This window comes from Corvus hawaiiensis, chromosome 16 (genome assembly GCF_020740725.1).
Source record: "Corvus hawaiiensis isolate bCorHaw1 chromosome 16, bCorHaw1.pri.cur, whole genome shotgun sequence".
In the NCBI taxonomy this organism is placed as follows: Eukaryota; Metazoa; Chordata; class Aves; order Passeriformes; family Corvidae; genus Corvus; species Corvus hawaiiensis.
In genome coordinates, this window is record NC_063228.1 from 4,478,668 (window position 1) to 4,500,900 (window position 22,233).

The following is a 22,233-nucleotide window of genomic DNA, read 5'->3' on the forward strand; positions in this document are numbered from 1 at the left end:
TAACTCGCGGTGCCCAGGTGGCTAAAAGCTTGTGAGAATGAGGGACTGACTTGAGCTGTACTCTGTGGGCACAGGGAGCAAAGTGCCACCAACTGTCCCAAGAGAATTTTTTTAAGTTTGTCAAGAAAAGCTGGGAAGGAAGTTAACTCACTATGAAGGGTCCCCAAGAGAGGGGCAGAGGGCAGCAAAAGTGCAACAGTAGAAGGAAAAGATGGGAAAGAATTTGTGTGCCTCCTTGATCCTCCTGGGTTTTTTCAGATGCATAATTCCTATGGGTGATGACCTGGTGGTTTGAGTGTCAGAGCCCATCTGAACCTTGTCACCACAACAGCCTTTACTGATGTTACTTCCAGAGGAGATACACCCACTGGGAATTAAATACCCTGGCACAGAAAGGTTTTTAAATAACTCTGCTCTTTCCTTCATTCTGTACTCTTGCTAGTAGCATGCACATTAAAAATAGCTGAGGAACCACACACACTAATAATACAAACCACAAGTGTTTGCATTAAGTTTTACCGACCTCATATGTAAATCAGCCTGTAAAGCCTGGTAGCCCGTTATATACTATTCAATTACTACAGCAAGCATCCATCCTGTGCCTTTCACAGTGATCTGTAGCCTGGAACAGGTTCATAAACAGCTCAGAAAGGCGGCTGCTGTAGATTTCACTTAACTCCTTATCTATCTGCTTTAAACAGATTAAATGACTATGTCATTAAAATGCTCGAAGTAAGCCTTTGATCATAAACTTCTCATCATTTTACAGTTATTGAATCTGATTCCTAATGAATCTTACTCTGCCATATTTCTGTCTCTGCTCCCAGCCTTGCTCCCCATTAGTCCTGGTTGCTCAGTCCTAATGCGACTGCTTTGTATGCCCAACCACTGCCTCGTACAGCCCTCGATCGTAGCAGCTGATTGCCCAGCCCAGAGGAAGGATGAAGAGCAGGAATTTCATTTGAGGTAGGGTCAGAAGGAGCGAGAAAATAATCCACAAAATACAAACCACACCAAACACTCTCTCCATATTCACTGCACAGCTGCGTGACTGCAATTCCTGTCTGAGGGCCCCGCACCGAGCAGAGAGGGGGGCTCGGCCACTGTGCTCTCCAATATGTTACAGAAAAAAGGATGTTTTATTTACACAGAAAAGGGGTACAAGAAAAAAGAAAAGCACTACTGAGATGAAGGGATTTTCTGCCACAGCACACCATCAGATTTTATCAGCTGCAATGAAGGATGTGCCTGATCTCAGTACATGCAGAGGTGGGGGAAAGCTTGTGGTGTCCAGAAGTGCCCCAACACAAACACCAGACACCAGCCCATAAGCACAGCAAGGGGAAAGCCACTGCAGATCCTGGGAAAATGGAGGGTGACAAAGCATCCAATGCCCTGCTCCATACATGAGCCAGTAGGGTTGGTAGTAATCAAGGAGAACAAATGTTTACTGGTCTGCAATGATTGGTAGAGATGGGGACCACTGAGGTCATTCTGCATTCCAAGTTCTGCTCCCAACTCAATCAGGCTACAAAACCAGCTATTAAATGTGGTGCTAAATCTCATTTCTTGCACCAGTTTAGTTTTGGCAAATCCAAAGGCACAGACACGAGGGCTGGCAGGAGGAATCTGCAAGCATTAAGGATGATAAATGGAGAGGGTCTTCTGACCCTACTATAAAGTAGACTTGTATAAAGTATTTTTTTTAATATCAGTATATGATATCCTGAGTCCCTGTATTTTCTCCTCAAGGAGAAGACAACCATGTTTTGAAATTTCAGAGACTTTTTTTCTAGGGAAGTTCATTTCCATCAGGCACAACAGGAAGAAAATGCGCAGGAATTCATGTCTAGCTATCGTTCAAAACAACGTAGAAGGATTCCATGGTGAGAGTGGCCTTTATCCTTCAGTATCAGTAGACACAAAAAGGACAAGAAAGTCCTTCTAGTAGCCACAGGAGAGGAAAGGTATGGTGCAATGTTACATGAGCACCAAATGTCTGTTTCAGCTGTGAACTCTATTAAAGTCACATGCAAGTGTTAAACTGAATGCTGAAAAACTGCACGTTTGATATGGAAGAGGCCCATTATGTCAACTTGCACAGTCCTTGCCAATGCAGCACTGACTAATGTTAATCATTCTGCATTCTAATTATCTTACCATTATAGCAATTTCCCTGATGATCATCTTTTTTTTTCCCCCCCCTTCTGCTGTTGTTCAGTGGTTTTCAATGATACAGGCTGCAAGGCTTGGACCACCTCTTGGCCATTCGAGTGTTTCCAAAGAACACACCAAAGGGTGTGCTATTATCTCTCCCCATCATTCCCTTGGCTTTCCAGGACATACTCTGTACTTTCAAACAAAAGGATGGGAAAGAGGAGGATGCTGCTTTGCTTCTGTCCCCTCACATGCTGTGCACTGAAACAGATTGGCTGTGGAACCCTCCCAGTTGCCCCAGTGCTAACCTCTGCTAGCACTGGTCCTCTGGCACCAGTGTTGGCTATGACGGGACAGCAGGAACCAGCATCTTTGCTATTGCCCAGCTGGAGTGAGACAGCCTCAGTAATTGCAGCAGAGCAAGAATGGATTTAATTTATTTTCTGCTTTACTCCAGTAAGAAAGAGAGAGAGGCCATATTTACCCAGTGGCCTCATTCGTACCCTCAGAGCATGAATTACTTGCAGATTTCACAGTAAGTAGATAGAAGCAGGGACACAGACAAATTCCTAGAACGAAGGAAGTGATCGGTCTTTCCTGCCTCATCACCCTCATGCACATATTGTGACATTTTAATTAGCTTCCCTATGTCTGACAGACATCCTGTGTCATGCAGAGAAACCATTTACTTCCTATCTTCACAAAATTTGGGAGCTTTAAAAAACCCCCCTCAAACACCAAAAAACCCCAACCCAGTCCCCTCTCCCTTCCTACCCAAGCAATTCAATTACTTGCCAGACAGCAGTAAGAATCCATTAGAGAAGAATATATTCTGCATTTGCTGTGGAAATCTCCTGGTGATCTTATCTGTCTCTCAGTTCAAGCTCAAAGCTCAATTGTTTTTATCTGCCAGTGCAAGGAGACTTCAAGCAGCACTGAAATCTTTTCAGATGGGGACACTCATCTCATCTTCATTTCAATTTTACAAGAATAAGAGAGATTTGTGGATAAACTGAAACAATAAGAGGAATGGCTATGGGGCAATCTATTGGATTCTGAACAGCTTTGAGTTAACTGCTCCAACCAACGAATTCAACATCATCCTGAGCTGCCTGCCTGAAGAAATAAATACTTCAGAAGCAGCCTTGCCCAATTACAAGTTTTCAAGTTATAATGGAGTAAATCAGTAGAAGGGCATCATCACCTCTAACTTTCACACATATCTAAAGGACTCAGACTACCTTTTTGATCCCCTGGAAGCAGGAAACATCAGTAAAGAGCATTAAGTTGAACGAAATAGCCAAGGAGCTAAAATGGGAGGGATGAAAGGGTAGGCTTAGCAGGAATACACTTGGTGAATTCACCGACAGGTCTGCTTTGCAGCATGTCCAGTCACTTTCTTTTCTCTAGGATGCTTGAGAGAATGGACCACACAAAAATCTCCAGATAAGACAGAGATTTCTCTTCTAAGCAGTGTCAGCAGAAGCATCACACTCAGAAGAAGTCACAGACCTTGAGAAAGCAGAACAGTCAAAAAACTGTGACATTCAATCCTCAAGCTGCTTGGCTGTAGAAGCTACTGTGTGCCACCATGGCACCACTTGGCAGCACTGGGGAAACCATTTCATGTTATACAATCACAGTTCCTTCCCCCCCCTCTACCTGAAGAGGATCCTAAGGAATGTCTCCAATACTGCCACCTCCTTCATTTCAGCTTCTGTCAGCCTGAAGGGAACAGTCTGACAACTGCCATGCTGCAGCATACCCAAGGAAGAAGCTCCAGCTCACACCCCTTGCCTGCTCTCCCTCCTGAGCAGGCATTTCCCTCCCCGTTTGGCCACCTTTGCCATCCCTCTGACCACACTCCAGCTGGCTTCTGTTGAGCCAGTTTAGGTGATATTCCTATTTTACACCCATCTGTATCAAGTCATGTCTACATTTAAATACACTGGCATGCATTCCAATAATCGTCTACAAACATATATACACACATATAAAAAATTAAATCCCCAGTGTTGTATTTAAATGTTCAGGCAGCTCCACCATGTTGATATTAATCATAAGAGCTCACACATATCTAATCACACTTTTCCTTGCACACTGAACAGACCGACCTCTGAGCAAGCCCTGACTCCTTGGGAAATAACCTTAAGGTCAGCAGCTCTAGCTGTGATGGATCTAGAGGGAAAGCAGCTCCACAGCTGAGCTCCCTTGCAGACTGCTGTCAACAGCTTTTCACATCCCTCTACTCATAAAAATGAGAAAATTTCTGTAATTACTACTGATTGCAACTGTGGTAGCACTGCACAGAGAGAAAGAATGTATCCACTGGAAGACAACCAAAAATACACAAGAGGACCTCTGGAGAGCTCATCCTTGCTGCACAGCCTTCATGTTAATAGTTTTTCAAGTTTTTCATCTTACTAGAGCCAGAAGCACAATGAACCCCCTTTTCAAAAGCAATGTCTTTGTTCTGAAAGGTCACAGTCCCAAGTGAACCTCTTCTGTCATGTCCAACATGCACAACAGCTTTCAGGGAATATTTATTTCGTTTTAAATGCCCTGGCAAAAATGCAAAGAACAGGCACAGAGCTGCTGCATCATTTAGGAAATGCGGGGTTTAAATGCTGATCAGAGGAAGCAGCAGAGTTCCTGATGGAGCTGAGCCCCATGATCAGGTAAGCACGGCTGGGATGGATCACCTGGGAGTTCTCCCATCTGCTTGGAACACAGCTGGGCTTCCCAGACACCTCCCCTCCTTCCTACACACAGAACCCCCCCATGGGACACTGCTCATTTTTTTTAAAAGATACGAAGGAGATGCTCTTCCCACAGCACTTCACTTATCCTGCCACTCCAACTGTCCATCCTCATTTAAACAGAGCAGCCTTTCTACCTAAATTAGGCATCATCTTCCATTCCACGGCTACCTGTCTTTCAACTCCAGCTAGGAAAGCCGTCAAAAACAATTACTTTTTTTCTGACTTGTCTGGATGCACGTCTCTTTAAAGTCTTATCAAGCAACAGCAAATGGAAATTGAGGCAAATTTGGGCTAGGAAGGGCCTGTATCAGGATCTGACTGTGCTCAGGGTTTGCTGACAGAAATGCTCTGTTATTGGGGTGTTACTTCTCCCCACTTACCCCCTTGGGCACACCGCAAGCCTGCACTGCTGCACGAAAGCTCAGGGCCACACATCTGAGTGACAGAGGCATGTCAAGCTTCCTTCCCACTATCTGCAGAAATTCTTCAGAGAAAACCCATTTTTTAAATGTAAATCCGTGCCTCCACGTGTCAAATAGGTGGTAGGTCGGTCTGATCAAAGGGAAGAGTTCTGGGATATGTAAGATAACGTATCAACATCTCGCATGCTTGAATTCCCCTGACAGAGGTCACACAAAAACATGTTTCTCTGATGCACACCCCCACCAGTGCCTCAGCTCAGAGCATCTCCCCATTTCCTCATGTATATTTTAACATCATTACAAACACTGCCCACTCTTGACTGTGACAAGAAACAGGCAGATTTTTCCTCTTCCCCTCATCATACACACAGAGAAAACGTTATTAAATTCTGACTTATTTCTTTTCCATTATCTGGGTGACACATCCTGGCATTTTATCTCTTAGAGATGGTGTCAAGTTTTACATATACCAAGTAGTAGAGGAAAAACACGGCACCATAACCAGAGTCTCTTTATCAGAAGAATAAAACTGCTGAAGAATATTACTAAAAACTTGGACTTTACAAAGCCAGACACAACAGAAATGGCAAAGACAAGGGCAGCACGAAACTGTGGCCTATTACTTTGTTTTAATCAGAAACTCAAAAATAATTGGGTCATCAAACAAAGGCTGAAATAGTAATGAGTAATGAAAAGCTAAAAGCCGAATGTGGAGAGAGCTGCAACTTAAGGACGTGGTACTCATAAAAGTCTGAGAGAAAGCACAAAGCTTCAGTAAACAAACCTTGTGAAGCGTTATTTGCGTTATACAGGTCTAAATGACATTCTTGTTTTGTTTCTGCCACACGGAAGCAGAATTCAAAGCAGCAGAAAAATAATAGAAAATGAAGAAAGAACAATTGAAAACTAATTTGTGCCACTGAATGACTACAGAGAAAACCAAGAAAACTAAAAAGGGACAGTCACTCTCATTGCTTCCTGAAACCTTGCTTTTTCTTCATGTGATAAGTAAGATTAGAAGAGTTTAAAAGTGATGTCTTGTTTTAAAATGGTTGTTTCTGTCTCCTCAGCGCTGGCTTTCACCCACAAGGTGATTCTGGGGATCAGTGAAACACACAGAGGCCTTCTGGAGTTGCTACTTACTCCTACTTCACTGGCACTCATTGTTAGTTTTCGGGTGGGGATTTAAATACACAACTGTGAGTTTGAATGTGCAGTTGTAGCTGGAATTACTAGTTTATGTGCACTGCTGCTCTTTTTACCATACAAGAGCACCAACAAGAGTGGTATCTCTGTCCCCATACTCCCATGAAGGCAGTGAACACAGCCCAGATTTAGTGACCTCCTGACATGCAACCAAGTCTTGCACGATGCTCAAAACATCACCATTTATTCTGCAACACCTGTTCAGAAAACCAAGCTTTGTTCCAAGCCAGCTTTCCTGTACCACAGAAGGACTGGAACAATTTCCTGGTGCTGGCCCCTGCAGAACACGTGTGCTCAGGAGCAGCCTCCTCCTCAGTGCAGCAGCATCCTCATCTGCATTTTGTGCTTGATTTTTCTACTCCAGCATGGATGGCACCTCCTAAAGTTCTTGCTTCCTATGTAGTGGTACAGCGACCTTTTCCAGCAGGACATTTCCCATGGCCCAGCTCTCCCTGCTTGCTCTGAGCTCCCCGTGCTGCTGCTCAGGTGCTGACACTCAGTGCACTGACCTTTCCTGTTTCAGAGCTGTTCAGGAAATCCAGCGCTCGCCCTTCCTCCCCCTCTGCTCCTCTAATGAGCTCTGTGATGCCACACAACCGCTGATATTTTCAAGGGCAGTGGCAGGAGAACATTAATGAATTTATTCTGGATTTTCGTGTTAAATGTATTATGCAAATGTTAATCAGTTTCTGCAGAACTTTGAGAAAGGTGCTGCATGAAATAAACACTACGGTGGCAGCTCGGGCAGAAGAATTTATAGAGCTTCAGGTGTTTAATATTCAGTGTGCAAATTCCTTTAAAAAAATTTTTTTTAAAGGGCACGTTGGTAAAATTTCCCTGCACAAATGTGAATCTGTGCACTCGTGGTCCCTGATGTTAACAAACATTAGCAAGTCTGTTCTGTGCGTGTCCTTGTTTCATTCGACATCCACTTTGCACATCACATTTATCGGGGCCACCGAGGTCATTAAGCAGCTTCTCCTTGAACCACCTAATAACAAACCTACAGGTCAATGACATATTTAGGCTTCTCCTCTCTGCTCCCATGGAATGCTTCTAATTTCTGTTAATTCTAATAACAGCAGCATATTCAGAATTAACACATACAAATATTTGCATAGCCCCAGCTAATTCCGTGTCACGTAATCCCCAGGGGCTGGATCACAGCAGGTTCTGCACTCCTGTTTCACACCAGTTCTAGGACTTCCCACAGCTCCTAATCCACATGGCACAAGATACACAATGTTGTCTCCCAAATAACACGTATAATCCTTCCAGCACAATTTACCGGCACATTATAGGGAAGCTCTTTTCCCCCCCATTCATTTGGGTGGCACTTCAGCATATCCCCTTAGCAGCTCCCTGTGAACACCAGGGACACCCACACAGCAGAGCAGTTCAGACTTAGTTTCACCTACCCAGCTCAAGAGATAATTGAACTGAAGGTGGTGTAACAGCACAGGTGTTGCTCAGACCAACCACCAGGACATGCCGGGGGACTCCACAGTGCTCCTCTGCCCCTGGCACGCTACTGCCTTCACCATCCCATCTCCAGAGCTGTTGGAGCACCAGACTCACTTGGTCCCTTCTTCAGTCAAAGCCATCTTCCTGTGTGAATATTCTCCAGTGTTTTATGCAAGAATTACACACCTCTGATCTGTCATAAATTAATACCCATGATGTCTGTTTATCATGTTTTTCATTGCTGTTTTGAGCAAAACTGTGGCATGATCCCCAGAGTGGCCTCTACCTACATACACTTGAGCAGATACACATCCTTAGGTCACTGAAGACTTGCTGCTGCCTGTGAAATTTAGAAGATAATCTTTGCCTGTAAAAGATGAGCTTATTGCTGATCAAATCCAGGAGTCTGTGGAACAGATCACAAATCGCTCTGTCCCCCATCCACTCCCACACGCTCCCATGAACTCGATGCACTGGATGAGTGGGGCAGCACAATATGATACAACCTTCTGCAGTCCTGGGCCTGCACTTCCCTTCATCTTCTCTTTACGGGGTCTCCTGCTGTATGCTCTCAGTTATTCTACCTCATAATTAAGTCCCTCTGGAGTACACGCAGATTTGTTCCTACACCTTGACAAAAGCAGTACCTGACTGAAGAGATGCCAAGTGATTTGCCCAGAACCATCTAAAAAAGCCTTTTAGAAAAGAAAAAAAAAGGCTGAACTTAGATTAGGTTTTCAGTGGGGACCAGCTGTGCCACAGAGGCTAACACAGACCTCAGCATGCACAGGTGAAGAAAAAAGGACAGGAAGTTTGTGAAAAGGGAGGGCATGGAGATAATCCAGGAAGAAGACTTGTGAGCATTTGAGAGGCAAATTAGAGAATGTTGAAAGGTTGACTATGTCCTTTTAAGTTTTATAACAGTGTAAATGATTCATTCATCATTCTTCACTGGTCACAAAATGAACAGTTAGACTGTTAAATGACCTCAGCTTTGCCTTGGGTTCTTAACTCCAAGCTAGTCACTGCCTGGCTGCCAAAGCCCTAACCATAAAATGAGTCATTAATGCTTAAAGAGGAGAAACATTCCCTGTCCACCTTCCCCTGGGGTACAGCTCCCAGATGTTTTGTTATTCCTTCAAAATACAGCACTAGAAGAAGGAGGAGACCAGCCCAACCACAAAGGTTGCAGAGATAAGGGAAAAGAGAAACACATGAATGCTCTGGATGTTCAACGCTTCTATCCATGGACATCTGACTCCTGGAGAACTTAACCCAGCAGGCACTTCCCTCAAGAGCACTGTAATAGGGAATTCAGTCCCTTCTATTCTGACAGCAAAATTTAACAGAAATTCCAGCTCCTGTCTGGGGCAAGTTTTCTGATGACTGTCCTCACACTATGCCCTCAGTCAGCTCTTTCTGAGCTTTGGAATAATAGGCAAAAATCAATCATTACAATATGTATGAACAATAAGGCATTTTTGAGAGTGTTGTTGTCTTACTACTGACTGGCAGAAAGGCTAAACACAACCAGTCACTACTGTGAGCAGGGACATCACAATCAAAGTTGCACAGTCCAGAGGTTGTGCCAAGCCATGACCCCTTCCCACAGACAAACTGCCCTTGTTGGGTTTTGTCTACTCCCTGAGATCTTCTCCCAGTTTTCTATCAGGTTTTCATGACTGCCAGCATCCACAGGTGATTCCTTTTACTCAGAAACAAGCCAGAAAATACAGACTCTTTCCATTTAGCCTCATAAATACACATGCACACGCTCAAAGGGATTAGGCTGCCAGCTTGGCTATGGGACTAGAGGTGATTTTCAAGCCCAAATACATCTCAGTGTAAAAAAAACTAAATCCCATCTTCTTGCCTTTTATCCATACAGATCCACTTATCTGAACTCTAACTGGAGTTTCATTTTTCTCACCAACCAGCTGTGAACTAATTACGAGGACTTTAACTAGTCCTGCTCCCTCTCCAAGCATATGGATCCAATTAAGTCAAACTGCAGCTGATTTTAATCAATCTTCCTTGAAGCAGCCAACCTTGAAGAATCTCTTCTTCAGCTGGAAGAGTAGAGGAGAGCAGGAAAAGCAGGAGAGTAGTATTTGCATAAGGAACACTTCACATCCGACTGGTTGCCTGTAAACACAGGGCTCCTAGCAGTAAGAAATGCTAATTGAACACTCCTCACAACTCTTTCCTCCCACTTTATCCGAAAAGCACTGATTTGATCAGTGTCTTTTGTTCCTGGCATCAAGCTGCACTTTTCAAACCAGCACCTCTGGAAGATGGTCCAGATCATTTCAGATAACTTAAACAAACCAAGCCTTTCTCTGAAATCTCAACCTCCCCACCACAGGCCAAGCACTGGCAGCTCAGGATTCCTGGAGTTGTCTTTTGCTTCATGGAAAGAAAGAAGGGTAGAAGAGATGAGATAAAATTGTCTGTTTAAACCCAATTTTTCATATTATTTGAATCCCTCTCCTGAGGCACAGTTTCAAATGTCTTCCTTAAGATAATATCCTGGACACTGGGAAGGGCAGTCTCAACCGGGTGTCATTTCTCTACAGCTCCATATCTCTTGTGTTTTTGTAGTCTGAGGTTTTCATTAGCAGTGCAGACCTGGCCAGTGAGTGATATCCATGCTAAAGTCTCTATACCAGTGAAGGAAAATCAATGCAGCCTGCAGCTAGGTGTCAAGAGGCAAGGGGCTCCGAAGATGGGGTGTGTGGAGGTGGAAAACGCCTTCAGGCATAATTCAAGCTGTCCCCACACAAGCATAGAATACAAAAAGATGTCAGCTGTAATATACATGGCTTTAGAGAGCTATCAGCACCTCAGTTCACTTGCTAATAGAGCTCAAGGAGTGTGAGACACACACCAAAAGCACCTTTCCAGGTACTCCTTGCCCTCTGCCCAGTCCCTCAGGGTGCCCTTGCTCACAAAATGGGCTTTTTGTGCAGAAATTAGAAAAATTCATGTGCCAGGACTCAGGTACAAAAAGATATGAGAGAAGGAATTTCTTCACAGAAAGGGTGATTAGACATTGGAATGGGCTGCCCAGGAAAGTGGTGGATTTGCCATCCCTGGAGGCTTTAAGGAAAGACTGGACATGGCACTCAGTGCCATGGTCTGGTTGACACCGTGGTGTTGGGTCACAGGTTGGAGTCAAAAATCTGAGGTCTTTTTCAACCTATATGATTCCATGATTTGGAGACAAATATTTTTGAAACTTTACTCCTTTCCACAACTCAATACATTCAAACTGATGTTTTTAATTACAAATTATTAGCTGTATCTCCCTAGATTTCATGCATCACACACAGCTTTGTGAACTCAACAGATTCAATTCAGTATAAAGCAGTCAGAGCCTCGATTCTACAACCTGTCTCTTCCAAATTCACAACTTTAGTGTGTCCCTTCTACGTATCTTTTCATTCCAGAGAGTAAGAGGTTTTATTTTAAAAGAAGGAACAGCAGATAAAGATTTGTATGAAATCACCTTCATTCTACCTGATTTAATGTCACCCCCTTCTCTTACACCTTTATTTTGATTTGAAGACATGCTTCTCCTATGTTTGTAATTTTAGTCATCTTCCTGTTCAGTAAAACTTCCTTGTGACTTCTGTATGTAGTGTGTCCTGCTTTTTTCCCCTTCATGACACAGGCTTTATTTTAACCCATCATTTCCCAATGATTTCTTTCAGAGGTGGGAATAAATAACATGTCAAACTAGCAACACTTCAGTGACCTTATCTGAGTGTATAATGACATTTTCAGCGTATTTGCTCAGCACTGATAGAAGAGGTGAATTTCTAAGCTTATCCTTAACTTTGTGGGTTCTCACTGTAACAAACCTTCTTTCAATGTGTTTATAAAAAGAGTCATTTTAAGCTTGGCCTGTCAAGATATTTGATTCACAAGGTGAATAAAAATTGGGAAGGCTGATATTTTCCCCTCTGAGGAGTTCTTGGCCATTCAGGTGGGCACACACTGATCAATACCGACACATCAGCATTCAGCTGACATATTCCTGTACTTGTGCTTTCCCCTCTACTCCTTGTCTTTCAAAAAAACTACTTGAGGCATCAAGTTCTCTAAGACACAAGTAAAGTGAGAGTTTAGGGACGGGGAGCTACATCCTGTTAAATAAGGAGTTAAAGCCATGGCCTCAGCCTTGGCAAGGGAGATAGAAGAGCATCATTACCTGAATTCAGCTCACTAACTCAAAGATTTCTCTTTCCTAGACCTGCTACTCAAGTCTTGGCATCTCAAGAGCTGTATGAACAAAGAAAGCAGATCTTTGTGATGTCTCAAGACATCACAAAGAAAATAGGGAATTCCTCTGGTCAGGCCTTCTTGGAAAGCCAGCAACCACTGTAAGACCATGTAGGCAAATTAACCACGACCTGAATTGTAATCTGTTCTGAAACCAAAGCTGCTGTTGTGTTTGCCGGAGACCTAAGCATCCAAACACCAGCCCAAAGCTTTAATCTCCTTCTGATGACTGAAACCCAATTAAAGGGGAGCAGGGTGACAGGTTTCACACTAAACATGGCTCAGCAGAGATGCTCAGCAGCTCTTAGCTCCCTGCTTTATCAAAGCTGTCACTTCCCCTGTCTCCAGGAATGGGTTATAAAAATAAAAATAAATTTGATTCACGTCTAATAGGTGTCAAGATAAAAATCAATGGTCTGGCTGAAATCTGGGTAATTTCAAACCTGCAGGTTTTCTACCATGAAGCAATTTGCAAAAAAAAAAAAAAAAAAAAAAGAGGGAAAAATAAAGATAAAAAGAAAGAAAAATTAAGATAGTAGAATGCTACATTCTGAATGACAAATTGTTCAGCACATCAGAGGGAAAAGAAGGAAGAGACAACACTGTTCATAGAAGGGTGGGCTTTGATTAAACCAACAGGCTCAGGTTCTCGTTTGCTCCAGCACCTTTCAAACAGGAAACACTACAAAAGCTTGAAGCAACTCCCCTGCCCTTCCCCTGCACAGGAAAGCTGTTCCTACGGTGACAACAAGCTGAGCAGCCAGTCCACTTATCTGCTGCAGGTGCCCGTGCCCGCGCCCTCCTTCAAGGAGGGTGAGATTTCATGGATCTATCCAGGGTTCTGCTCACCTTCTACCACAGAGGACAGCACCAGGAAAAGGCAAAACACACACAGTAGCACAGCAAAAGGAACACACCTCCCATCCTTCTGACTCCACACCTTCTGCTCTCCGTGTCTGTGGGTGCTGCCAGCTCATCCCCTCAGCAGCACGGATGGTTCCTGGCTCGGCAAACTCTGGCCTGCTGAGGTGGTCTCTGCTTCCATTGCTGATAGCAGCGGAGTGGAGACTTCAATACAAACAAAGCTCAAAATTTCTGATCCACTCCATGCTGTTCAGCCCTGTCTATGCTCCCACTTTGGCATGAGTGCAGCTGGGGACAGACAACTTCTAGTGATGGAGTTACTTAACATGGACAAATTTTTAAGGCTCCAAGAAGAGAAGTCCTGGAGACAATTATCCAAAAATACAACTGCATCTGTGTGATTGCATCTGACATCAAACCTCTCCAATGGCATGGTCAGAAACACAGGTGTAACAGTGCAGTCAGCACAGGCTGCTGGAAGGTGCCTTGCCCAGATGGAGGGAAGGGAAGCTCCATGCTGGGAGCACTCAAGCACATCTGTGAGCACAGCCACGGCACATGGACCACGCCAGGCTCTCCAGCTGCTCTGGACCTCCACATTCCTACCTGCAGAGTGAGCTTCTCCAGCTTCATTTCCAGAGATCTGTTCTCCTCTGCCAGCTTGCTGCGTTCAGCTTCCAGCTCCTCAATTTTCAACCTGGAGAAAAAGGGAAAATTAATAGACTTTGTGTGTCCCTGCACAGTCCCACCACAAATAATCAAGTAAAGCATGAAATCAGAAACAGTATCAGATTATTCCTGCATTCAGTATCACAAAACTGCACTACTGAGGCAGCTAAAACATATGGTTAAAAGTGACATGTTTATATGATGAGAATATAATTTGTAAAAGTATATTAAAAATCTACAGCTTGAATATAAAGCAAGTTCAGCTTGGATACCATCTGAACCACAGACGGAGTCTAGACCATCACATTTAATAACCACCAACAGCTAAAACCTCCATGAGGTATCAAATCTCTTTTTGATCTGATTTATACTTTTGGCCTTCACAACACTCCTTGGCACTAAGTTCCACAATTTAATTATGTGCTGTATGAAAAATTAGTTCAGTTTGTTTTATACTTCACACGTGATTATTTCACTGAGTGCCCGTTAGTTCTGCTATGAAAAGTTGTCAGTAATTGTACCACCCTCCCCTCTCCACACCACAGTACAGGCCTCTCCATTATTTCCTGAAGAATCTCAGTTTACTCTTCCTTCACATCAAGGATTTTCCATATTTTTATTGTTCTTCCTTGTTCCTTCGAGTTTTATATAGACTTTTTGTTATGAAATAAGCTGGAACTACAAACAGCACTCAGATATATTCAGTGGTACAATGAGGATTTCTGCTTTATTCTCAACTTCTTTTCCAATAACTTCTAGTATTCTATTTGTATTTTTAACTATGGAGCACCTATCTGATATTTTTAGAAAGCTGTTCACAACAATGTGAGATCTCTTTCCTGAGTGACAACAGCTCATTAAGAGCTCTCTGTTGTGGGAATAAAAGTAAGGGTTGTTTTTACTTATGTGCATGGGTTTGGCAATTATTGACATGCAACTTCATCTCCCGTCTCAAGCAGCATCATAAGATTTCTTCTGAAATTCTGAATGCTCTGATAAGCTGAATAATTTCATATTATCTCAAACTCTGCCACCTTGCTACTCACAAACCCCTTTTTTGTCTTGGACAAGTTCCCAATTCCCAATCAAAACCATTCTAGGACCTAGTGGAAAAACCCTCAGCATTGTGAAAACATTTGTTCTTTGATTTTCCATATTTTAACTTTGTATTACATAAGCAAATTAATGGGAAAAAATGCATGAAGTTTTACAAAGTGAGAATATATTATTTTATCTCTGGCTCAGGAAATCCTGGAGACAAGGTACAGAGAAGCCAGGAGAGCCTCCTGGCAAGGTACCCAGCTGCTCTGTCCTGTTCATGTGGGCACCTACCACTGGCCACTGCCACAGACACTACACTGGGACAGCCAGACCTCTGGGGTTTATACATTCTTATCAATCCAACAAAGAATCTCCTTTTTCGTTCCATCAAAGTTTCTTTGTGACCTCTGGCTCAAAGCTTTCTGAAAGGTCAAATACATTAGATCAACCACACCAACCTTAGACAAATGACTGGTGAATCCTTCAGAGAACTCTATCAAACTTGTTAGGCAGGATATAAATATATATAAAAAAGACTGGATATAAAATTTTTGCTTGCATTTAAGTACAGAGTACAAAACCTTGATGCTCCTTTCAAGACCCTCCCCTTCCACACGTTAACTTCTTGTATAACTAATACAGAATAACACTGATCTTTGGATTCAATTTTCTCAGGACCCTTTTTTCAGAATGTTCTTTAAGAATTAATTCTATTGCTTAATAATACTTTTAAATGATTGAAATTAAGAATAAAGAATACAGTCACCTGCCAATATCCCAAAATTATACAACAGCAATTTCAGGTACAAGGAAGAAGTCATCTCTCCTATTCATTTGGCAACAGTTCCAAACTTTCCCATAGAAGTGGGTTGATCCACATCATGTTCAGCGCAGAAATGTCTCTCAATAAATATGCAGCTTAGATGGCTTAAATTATTTGTAAGCCTGACCCCTGCTGGCAATTTTCAAATATTATAAAGTATCATCTTTCTCTGCTCTTAGAAGCTTCTAAAATGACAAGGAGCAGTTTTAGCACTGTCCAGGCCATTAAAAAAAATCATCAATAACTTTCAGAAGAGACACAAAGCTAGTGGGGATGGAGGATGCCGAAGCAGGAGACTCAAAAGGTCAGGAAAAATGGAAATTCAAAGTGGAATTAAGGCTTTTAATGGTACATTTCTAAATGGATTGCAGAACAGGCCGTGAGGAGAGCAACACTTCTCTGAGGAACACCAGCGCAACAGCTCCTGAAAGGTCAGAGCCAGACACAGGACTCTCATCAGTACTTTCTCCAGTCTTGACATGCTGAATTTTAATTGGGAACAAATTTCTCCCCATCCAGCCTCACAAATAATCTGACACTGCTGCTATCTGCCTGCAGAACTTGTCTCCGCGGGGAGGTTTAAGCTCAGGCCTCTCAGTTGCCCTTTGAAAATCATTCATAGCAGTGCTCAGAAAACACTTCCCAAGACCTGAGACACAGCTGTAATGAGGGTAGATTCAAGCCATTACATTTTTGTGCTATTTCACCTGCAATTTTAGGATTCAATAATCTGTTGGTGACCTTTGTGCCTCACTGCTTAGCAAGTGGTGATTTGAAGCCCGGGGCACTCCCAGTCAGGCAGCAGATACCACGGAATCCTGAAATGGTTTGGAGTGGAAGGGACTGTAAAAATCATTTAGTTCCCCACTCTGCCATGGGCAGGGACACCTTCCCTAGACCAGATTGCTCCAAGCCCAGTCCAACCTGGCCTTGGACACTTCCAGGGATGGGGTAGCCACAGCTTCTCTGGGCAACCTGTGCCAGGGTCTCACCACCCTCAGAGGGAAGAATTTCTTCCCAGTATCCCATCTAACCCTGGCCTGTGTCAGTTTGAAGCCATTCCCTCTTGTGCTACCACTGCATGCCAGGGTCATAAGTCCCTCTTTGATTCTCTTGTAGCCCCTTTAGGTACTGAAAAGCCACAATAAGGTCACTCTTACTGTGCCCTCTCTTCTCCAGAACCACCTACTCTGTGACCAGCAACAGGCACAGGAGCACCCATGAGCTGAGGGTCACAGCCTTTCCCCCCTGAGCATGGCCTTAGGCTCACCCCTTGGATGGTTGCTCCTTCCCAGTGTCCCAGCTATCAGGGATCCTCCTTTCCTGACACCACGTAGGGCTTCCTGCCATGCTCGGGGCAAGGTCAGCCCATTGAGGCACAGGGCACTCCCTGCTTCTCCTTCAGAGACAAAACCTGTTGCTTCCTCTGCTCTGAGGAACAAGAACATTGCTGTAACCTCTTTGTGCCAGGAGGATTTGGGGACTGACTAGTGCTTTCACCATTTATCCCTCTCCTAATTTATTTTTAACACTGTTAAGTGTCCTGGATCTCCAGTGGGAAAGCAATCAGAACCATAAGCAAACAGTTTGTGCTATTCCAGCTTTGCTTCCCAGCCCCCTGGGGAACACTTCCCAATGGCAAAGAGAGAGAAGCAAGGGAAGTCCTATCTATATATAAACACAGCAAAGCACTTGCAGCTGGTGGTTAAGATATGGAAGTCAAATACTGAAAAATATTTACTGGCTTGGCACTTGGATTTTTTTTCATTTACGTACGTTCAGGTATAGGGATGATTTGGTACTGCTTTGGGATGCACCAGCATCCACAAAGGCAGCCTTGGTGCACACACCTTGTGCCTTTTCTCTCCAAGGACACCTGCACAAGAGAGGTGATACTATTTTATCACCATTTTGCAATCCTCAGCTTGTTACACATTGGAGTTACCTTCAGGTAGGGAGAACAACCCAAGACAAATTTGTGTGAAGACCACAAAAAGCAAGGATACAGAAACACCTGGGTACAGCACAATCATCTACCAGCTCAGTTTTTTGGCCCAGAATGGTCTGGGTTAAAGAGGACCTTAAAGATCATTCAGTTCCAGCCCCCCCACCATGGGCAGGGACATCTTCCACTAAACCAGGTTCCTCCAAGCTCCATCCAACCTGGCCTTAAAAGCTGGTGTCTATTCTAAAAACAGCCTTGTGCCACCAGGAAGGAATAAACATCAGTTTCTTTCTGAAATGTCAACACCATTGTCAAGTTTTGTGATACAGGGAAAAAGCATTTGAATTTATTTCTGGAGAATCCATGAACTTCTCAATACAGGGGTTTGAAAACATGAAAGTATTTAATCTCTGGCAAAGATCTCTTCACATGTCTGGAAGATTTTCCTGTATCAGACAGCTCAACCCAGAGCTGAAGGCTCCACAGGCATAAGGTAAATTGATGCCACCTCCACAACCTTTCACAAGATCAAATTTAGTGCAAGAATACAGATTCATTGGCATTTGCTCAGCCACATGGATTTTCCCACTTTTCAAAACTGAGCTTTATATTGCCTCCACTGCATGTTTCATTATCTCAAATCAGAAGAAGGAATGAAGAAAAAAAACCCCACCTACAGCCTCAGGTCTCCTGAAATGACACTTGTGAGAATCAGGAGACATCCCACCGTGTGTGTTCAGTCTATCTAAAAACCTTAGATCGTGAGACAAGGCTGCTCCTACTTCAGAAAGGAAAAAACGGGGCAATCTGTTGGATTTTCAACAGCATCCAGGCACTCCAAGTGTCTCTCTCAGTCCAGAGCTTTTCAGTGGAATTAACCAGTGAAAACTCCCCCCCGCCCCCATCACCCTTTTATCTTTGCTTTATTGGTTTTTAATGTTCTCAGCTGTGTTATGTGGTTGCCTGTGGATATCACCGATGAGGACATGTCTCACAGAGGCCCCATCTGTGAAGGGGACATGGCCTTGTGGAAAAGCTATTGCTGAACAGGAAACTACTGAATGGAGCAGAAAATGTATGTGTTGGGAAGATGCTATTAAGGGATCCAGATGGCATTGAGATGGTGTTAGGAGCAGAGCAGACAGAATTCCTGCAAGTGTGACTAATGGGCATTGGCAAGGACATGAATTTCTTTTGAATTACTGTAACTCTACCCAGTCACTAAATCCACAGAAAACATTTAGGATTTACCGGGGTTGCAGCTTGACAGCAGAAAGGAAAAGTTCAGATTTGTTCCAGCTGAAAAGGTCCTTCAGCTGTTGCCACTTAAGTCTTTAGTGAAGTTATTTTAAAATATATTCCTTTTATTTATAGATTCTGAAATATCAGTTTCTGCACATTTATCACCTTCCCTGTGAAAGGTGCTAATGCCCAAATGCTGTACCCTACAGTGCAGGAACTCAATGGGTTGACCACTGTTTCTTTTCATAGGATCTACAGAATATAAACAAATATTATTTCAGAGGGAGCAGCAAAAAGTGTGAGAAATGACAGCATTAGCACTGCTTTTATTGTCTCTCCAGAAACGATGATGCTGGGAGAGAGCTTCACATTTAAAGTTATAAAAGGTCTGACGAAATAGCACTTTGTTCTCAAGAGAAGGAGGAAAAACTGATAAAGTCTTTCAAGTTTCTGGCTGAAAATTTACTTTCCATACTAAAGAAAAATGAGACAAAAGACATATTTTTAAAAGCTCTCGTTCACTCACAGGAGGTGAATACAGATTCAAAGAATTAATATGGATTTCTTTTTCTCCTTTATGTCTCCCCTGCTTTTGTTTTCAGAAGTGAGCTCCAAACCACGGGGTCTATATGGAAATGCCTGGAGGCTCAACAGTCCATTCCTGTTCTGCACACTCCTCTTGCTGGCTTCAGTGGTTCCCCCTATTTTTCACATTCCTTCGTGACAGCAGCTAACAGGAGAGGCTGGGCTCAGCCCAGAGGAGCAGACACCTCATCCTGTAGGTTATAGGATTTCAAAGACTACAATAAATGACAGAAATGGAAATAACTCTCTCATAAGCTGTGGCATTTCTTTTCCCTCTTTCCAATTTGGAAATCTGCATTCTTCCCCCCATTTTCTCCCAGAATTAGTTTCTGGCAGTGGTGTGTAGAAGGAAGGAGTGACAGTGGAGACTGTGTTGTCCTCTTCTCCTTAAGAGCTATATAAAATTGAGTAAACCAGTGCTGTTGAGGCCCACAGGAGGAGGATGAGCACAGCAGACCTAACCCCTTTCCATTCTGATCCCTGCTCTCCTCCAAACCCCTTCTGTTCTTTAATCACAGCCACCCAGTTCATTGCTGCTGTACAGAGAGGACACATCCAGCTGAGCCACGAGGAGTGCTCTGATGTGGATCACAGCACATCATTCCTGAATCCCAAAGGACTGGGAGAATATAGTGATTTATTCTGTATTCCTTTGAGAAAAAGCCTCTTCTATGAAGAAAGAACTTGGCCCAGTTTCTTGAACAATGCACAGAAAATGCAAAATAAAGTCCAACCATACCCATTGACTGCTTAAGTCTAGAAACATAAGAAAAAATCTTTATAGAGTCAATTCTGCAATGCTGTGAAGTTCTTGAGAGTGCAAGGAGATGTCTGAAGCAGTAATAGAAGCCAACAGTAAGGAAAAAGGAGCAGGGACTGGCTTAGAGTGCTCCAGCAAAGAAAGCTCCAGCAGAAAGAAAATGCCTTGCACCAAGTCATTTACTGTTAGAGCTGAGCAGTGAAAAGAGTGATCAAAATCAGACAAACCCATGCTTTGTGGAACAGCTCTGTAGCTAAATAACCAGCACCAGGGCATGGGACAAGTATTTAAATCAGCCATAACAACAAGAAGTGGTTCAGTAAAAGATGACAGAAGAAACCAGTCTGGAATTAGAATGTGGGATTGTGGCTGCTATGCACCCACAGCTTCAGGAGCAAGAGACAAGAAAACCCAAAATACCAACATGAAACAACTGCAGAAGCTTGGCCTCTGCTGAAACAGCCTTCAGAGTATGGCCCACCGCTGGAAAACAGCTCTGCACCATCAACCACTGCACTGGGAATTGGCCCGGGTATGGGACATTGTGTGAAAAGTTTGACACCATTTCATGGAAGGAGGAGAGACATGAGATTAGCAGTCAAAGAAATTCTTTAAAAACAAAGAGGGAAAAACATTATCTAGGAACTTTAGGGCTACTGTTGAGCTCAATCAAACACCATGATCCCGTAACAAGGAGGTATTTGTGAGCTCCACTCATCCCTGCCCAGGAAATAGATTTTAGTTCAGGGCAGTCAGACATCTCCATCTCCACTGCCAAGAGCCGGTCACAATATGGAGTGGTCTGGACTATGTGGCAATCCAGCTGTTTCTCCCTGAAGCTGCTCAGGTAATAGATGGCAAATGCTGTTCAGGGAAGGTAAACACCAAATCATGAGTCTTGGAGGGGAAAATAAACAGCCTGGATGTCTCCCAGATGAAAGGGTACTGCAGCAACACCAGCCAGGGAGGGAGAGACCAGGAAGGCACTGTACAAAAACTCTGCAAACCTGCAGGTCCCAGAAGACAGCAAACAGGCTTCTGGCTTTACTGATACACAGGAACATTATTAACCAGGAGTGACAGGTTTAATGCTGCCAAGGAGGTGCTGAATACTCCTGTAGCAGTGTAAACCTCAGGTTTCAGAGGGTCCAATGTGCCTTAGCAGAGGAAAAGCTTGAAGGAGTTAAAAAACCCCCACAAACGGCAAAAGTTGATAGAGACAGGTTTATCTCCCTGAAAAAGGGAAGTCATAGCATTCTATCCTTTAGCAGAACTCAAACATATGATAGAATAAAAAAAGGAGATGTATGCCTTGGGCCTCCAGAACTATTACAGCACCTTGAGGGAACTACAGGAGCAAGTCCCCAACATTAGGTGTACAGCCCTAAAATGTATTGGAATAGCTTAGCTGAACATGTGTTATTTTCAAACACCTCCCTCCTGCTATGGAACTGGGCTTTCAAAGCTGTAAAACAAGCTCCAGAGGCAGAGCACAAGAGCAAAGCCATAACATACAGGCCAGTAATTTCTGCTTTCTGCAGGATTCTGCTTGCTGAAAAACCTTGCTTTCAGTCCTATGAGGCAGTCACACTTTATTGTGATGGAGCTGAAAATATCAAAGAATTAAGAAGTAAAACTCCAGCCAAAGCCTTAAATCAGCTGAGAATAAAATACTCAAGCTTGTCAGGACCTGATTTGCTCAACTTCAATGAAAGGAACTTTATTAAACATTCAGAAACAGATGAACTTTTCTGTGCTCAGTATTTATTGTGTCACCTGCTTTGCAATGGAAGCTATAAATACTTCAATAAATACATGGAAAGGTTGTTTAGCTTCACTGTAGCTTTTGTAAATGCTCATGTATCCTCTGCTGAAATGCTGTTTTGTAACTACTCTTTCACTGAATCACAACAGGTACCCTTCTGCCATCTCCAGCAATGCACAAGGGGAAACATCCCTCTTTTATCTCCAGTGCCTCACATGCATCAGCAGTACAAAAGCTGGATTCT

The 22,233-nt window shown here is 43.3% G+C and overlaps 1 protein-coding gene across 4 annotated transcripts in view; it reads right to left on the bottom strand.

The window, feature by feature from the left end:
• The window catches only part of MAD1L1 (mitotic arrest deficient 1 like 1), a 351,296-nt gene that overhangs the window by 143,216 nt on the left and 185,847 nt on the right, over nucleotides 1-22,233 (bottom strand). For all 4 annotated transcript variants that reach the window (XM_048320994.1, XM_048320997.1, XM_048320996.1 and 1 more), the window contains one exon: nucleotides 13,766-13,856. In XM_048320994.1, the coding sequence (XP_048176951.1) occupies nucleotides 13,766-13,856 (91 nt within the window). The remainder of the gene's footprint in view (nucleotides 1-13,765; nucleotides 13,857-22,233) is intronic.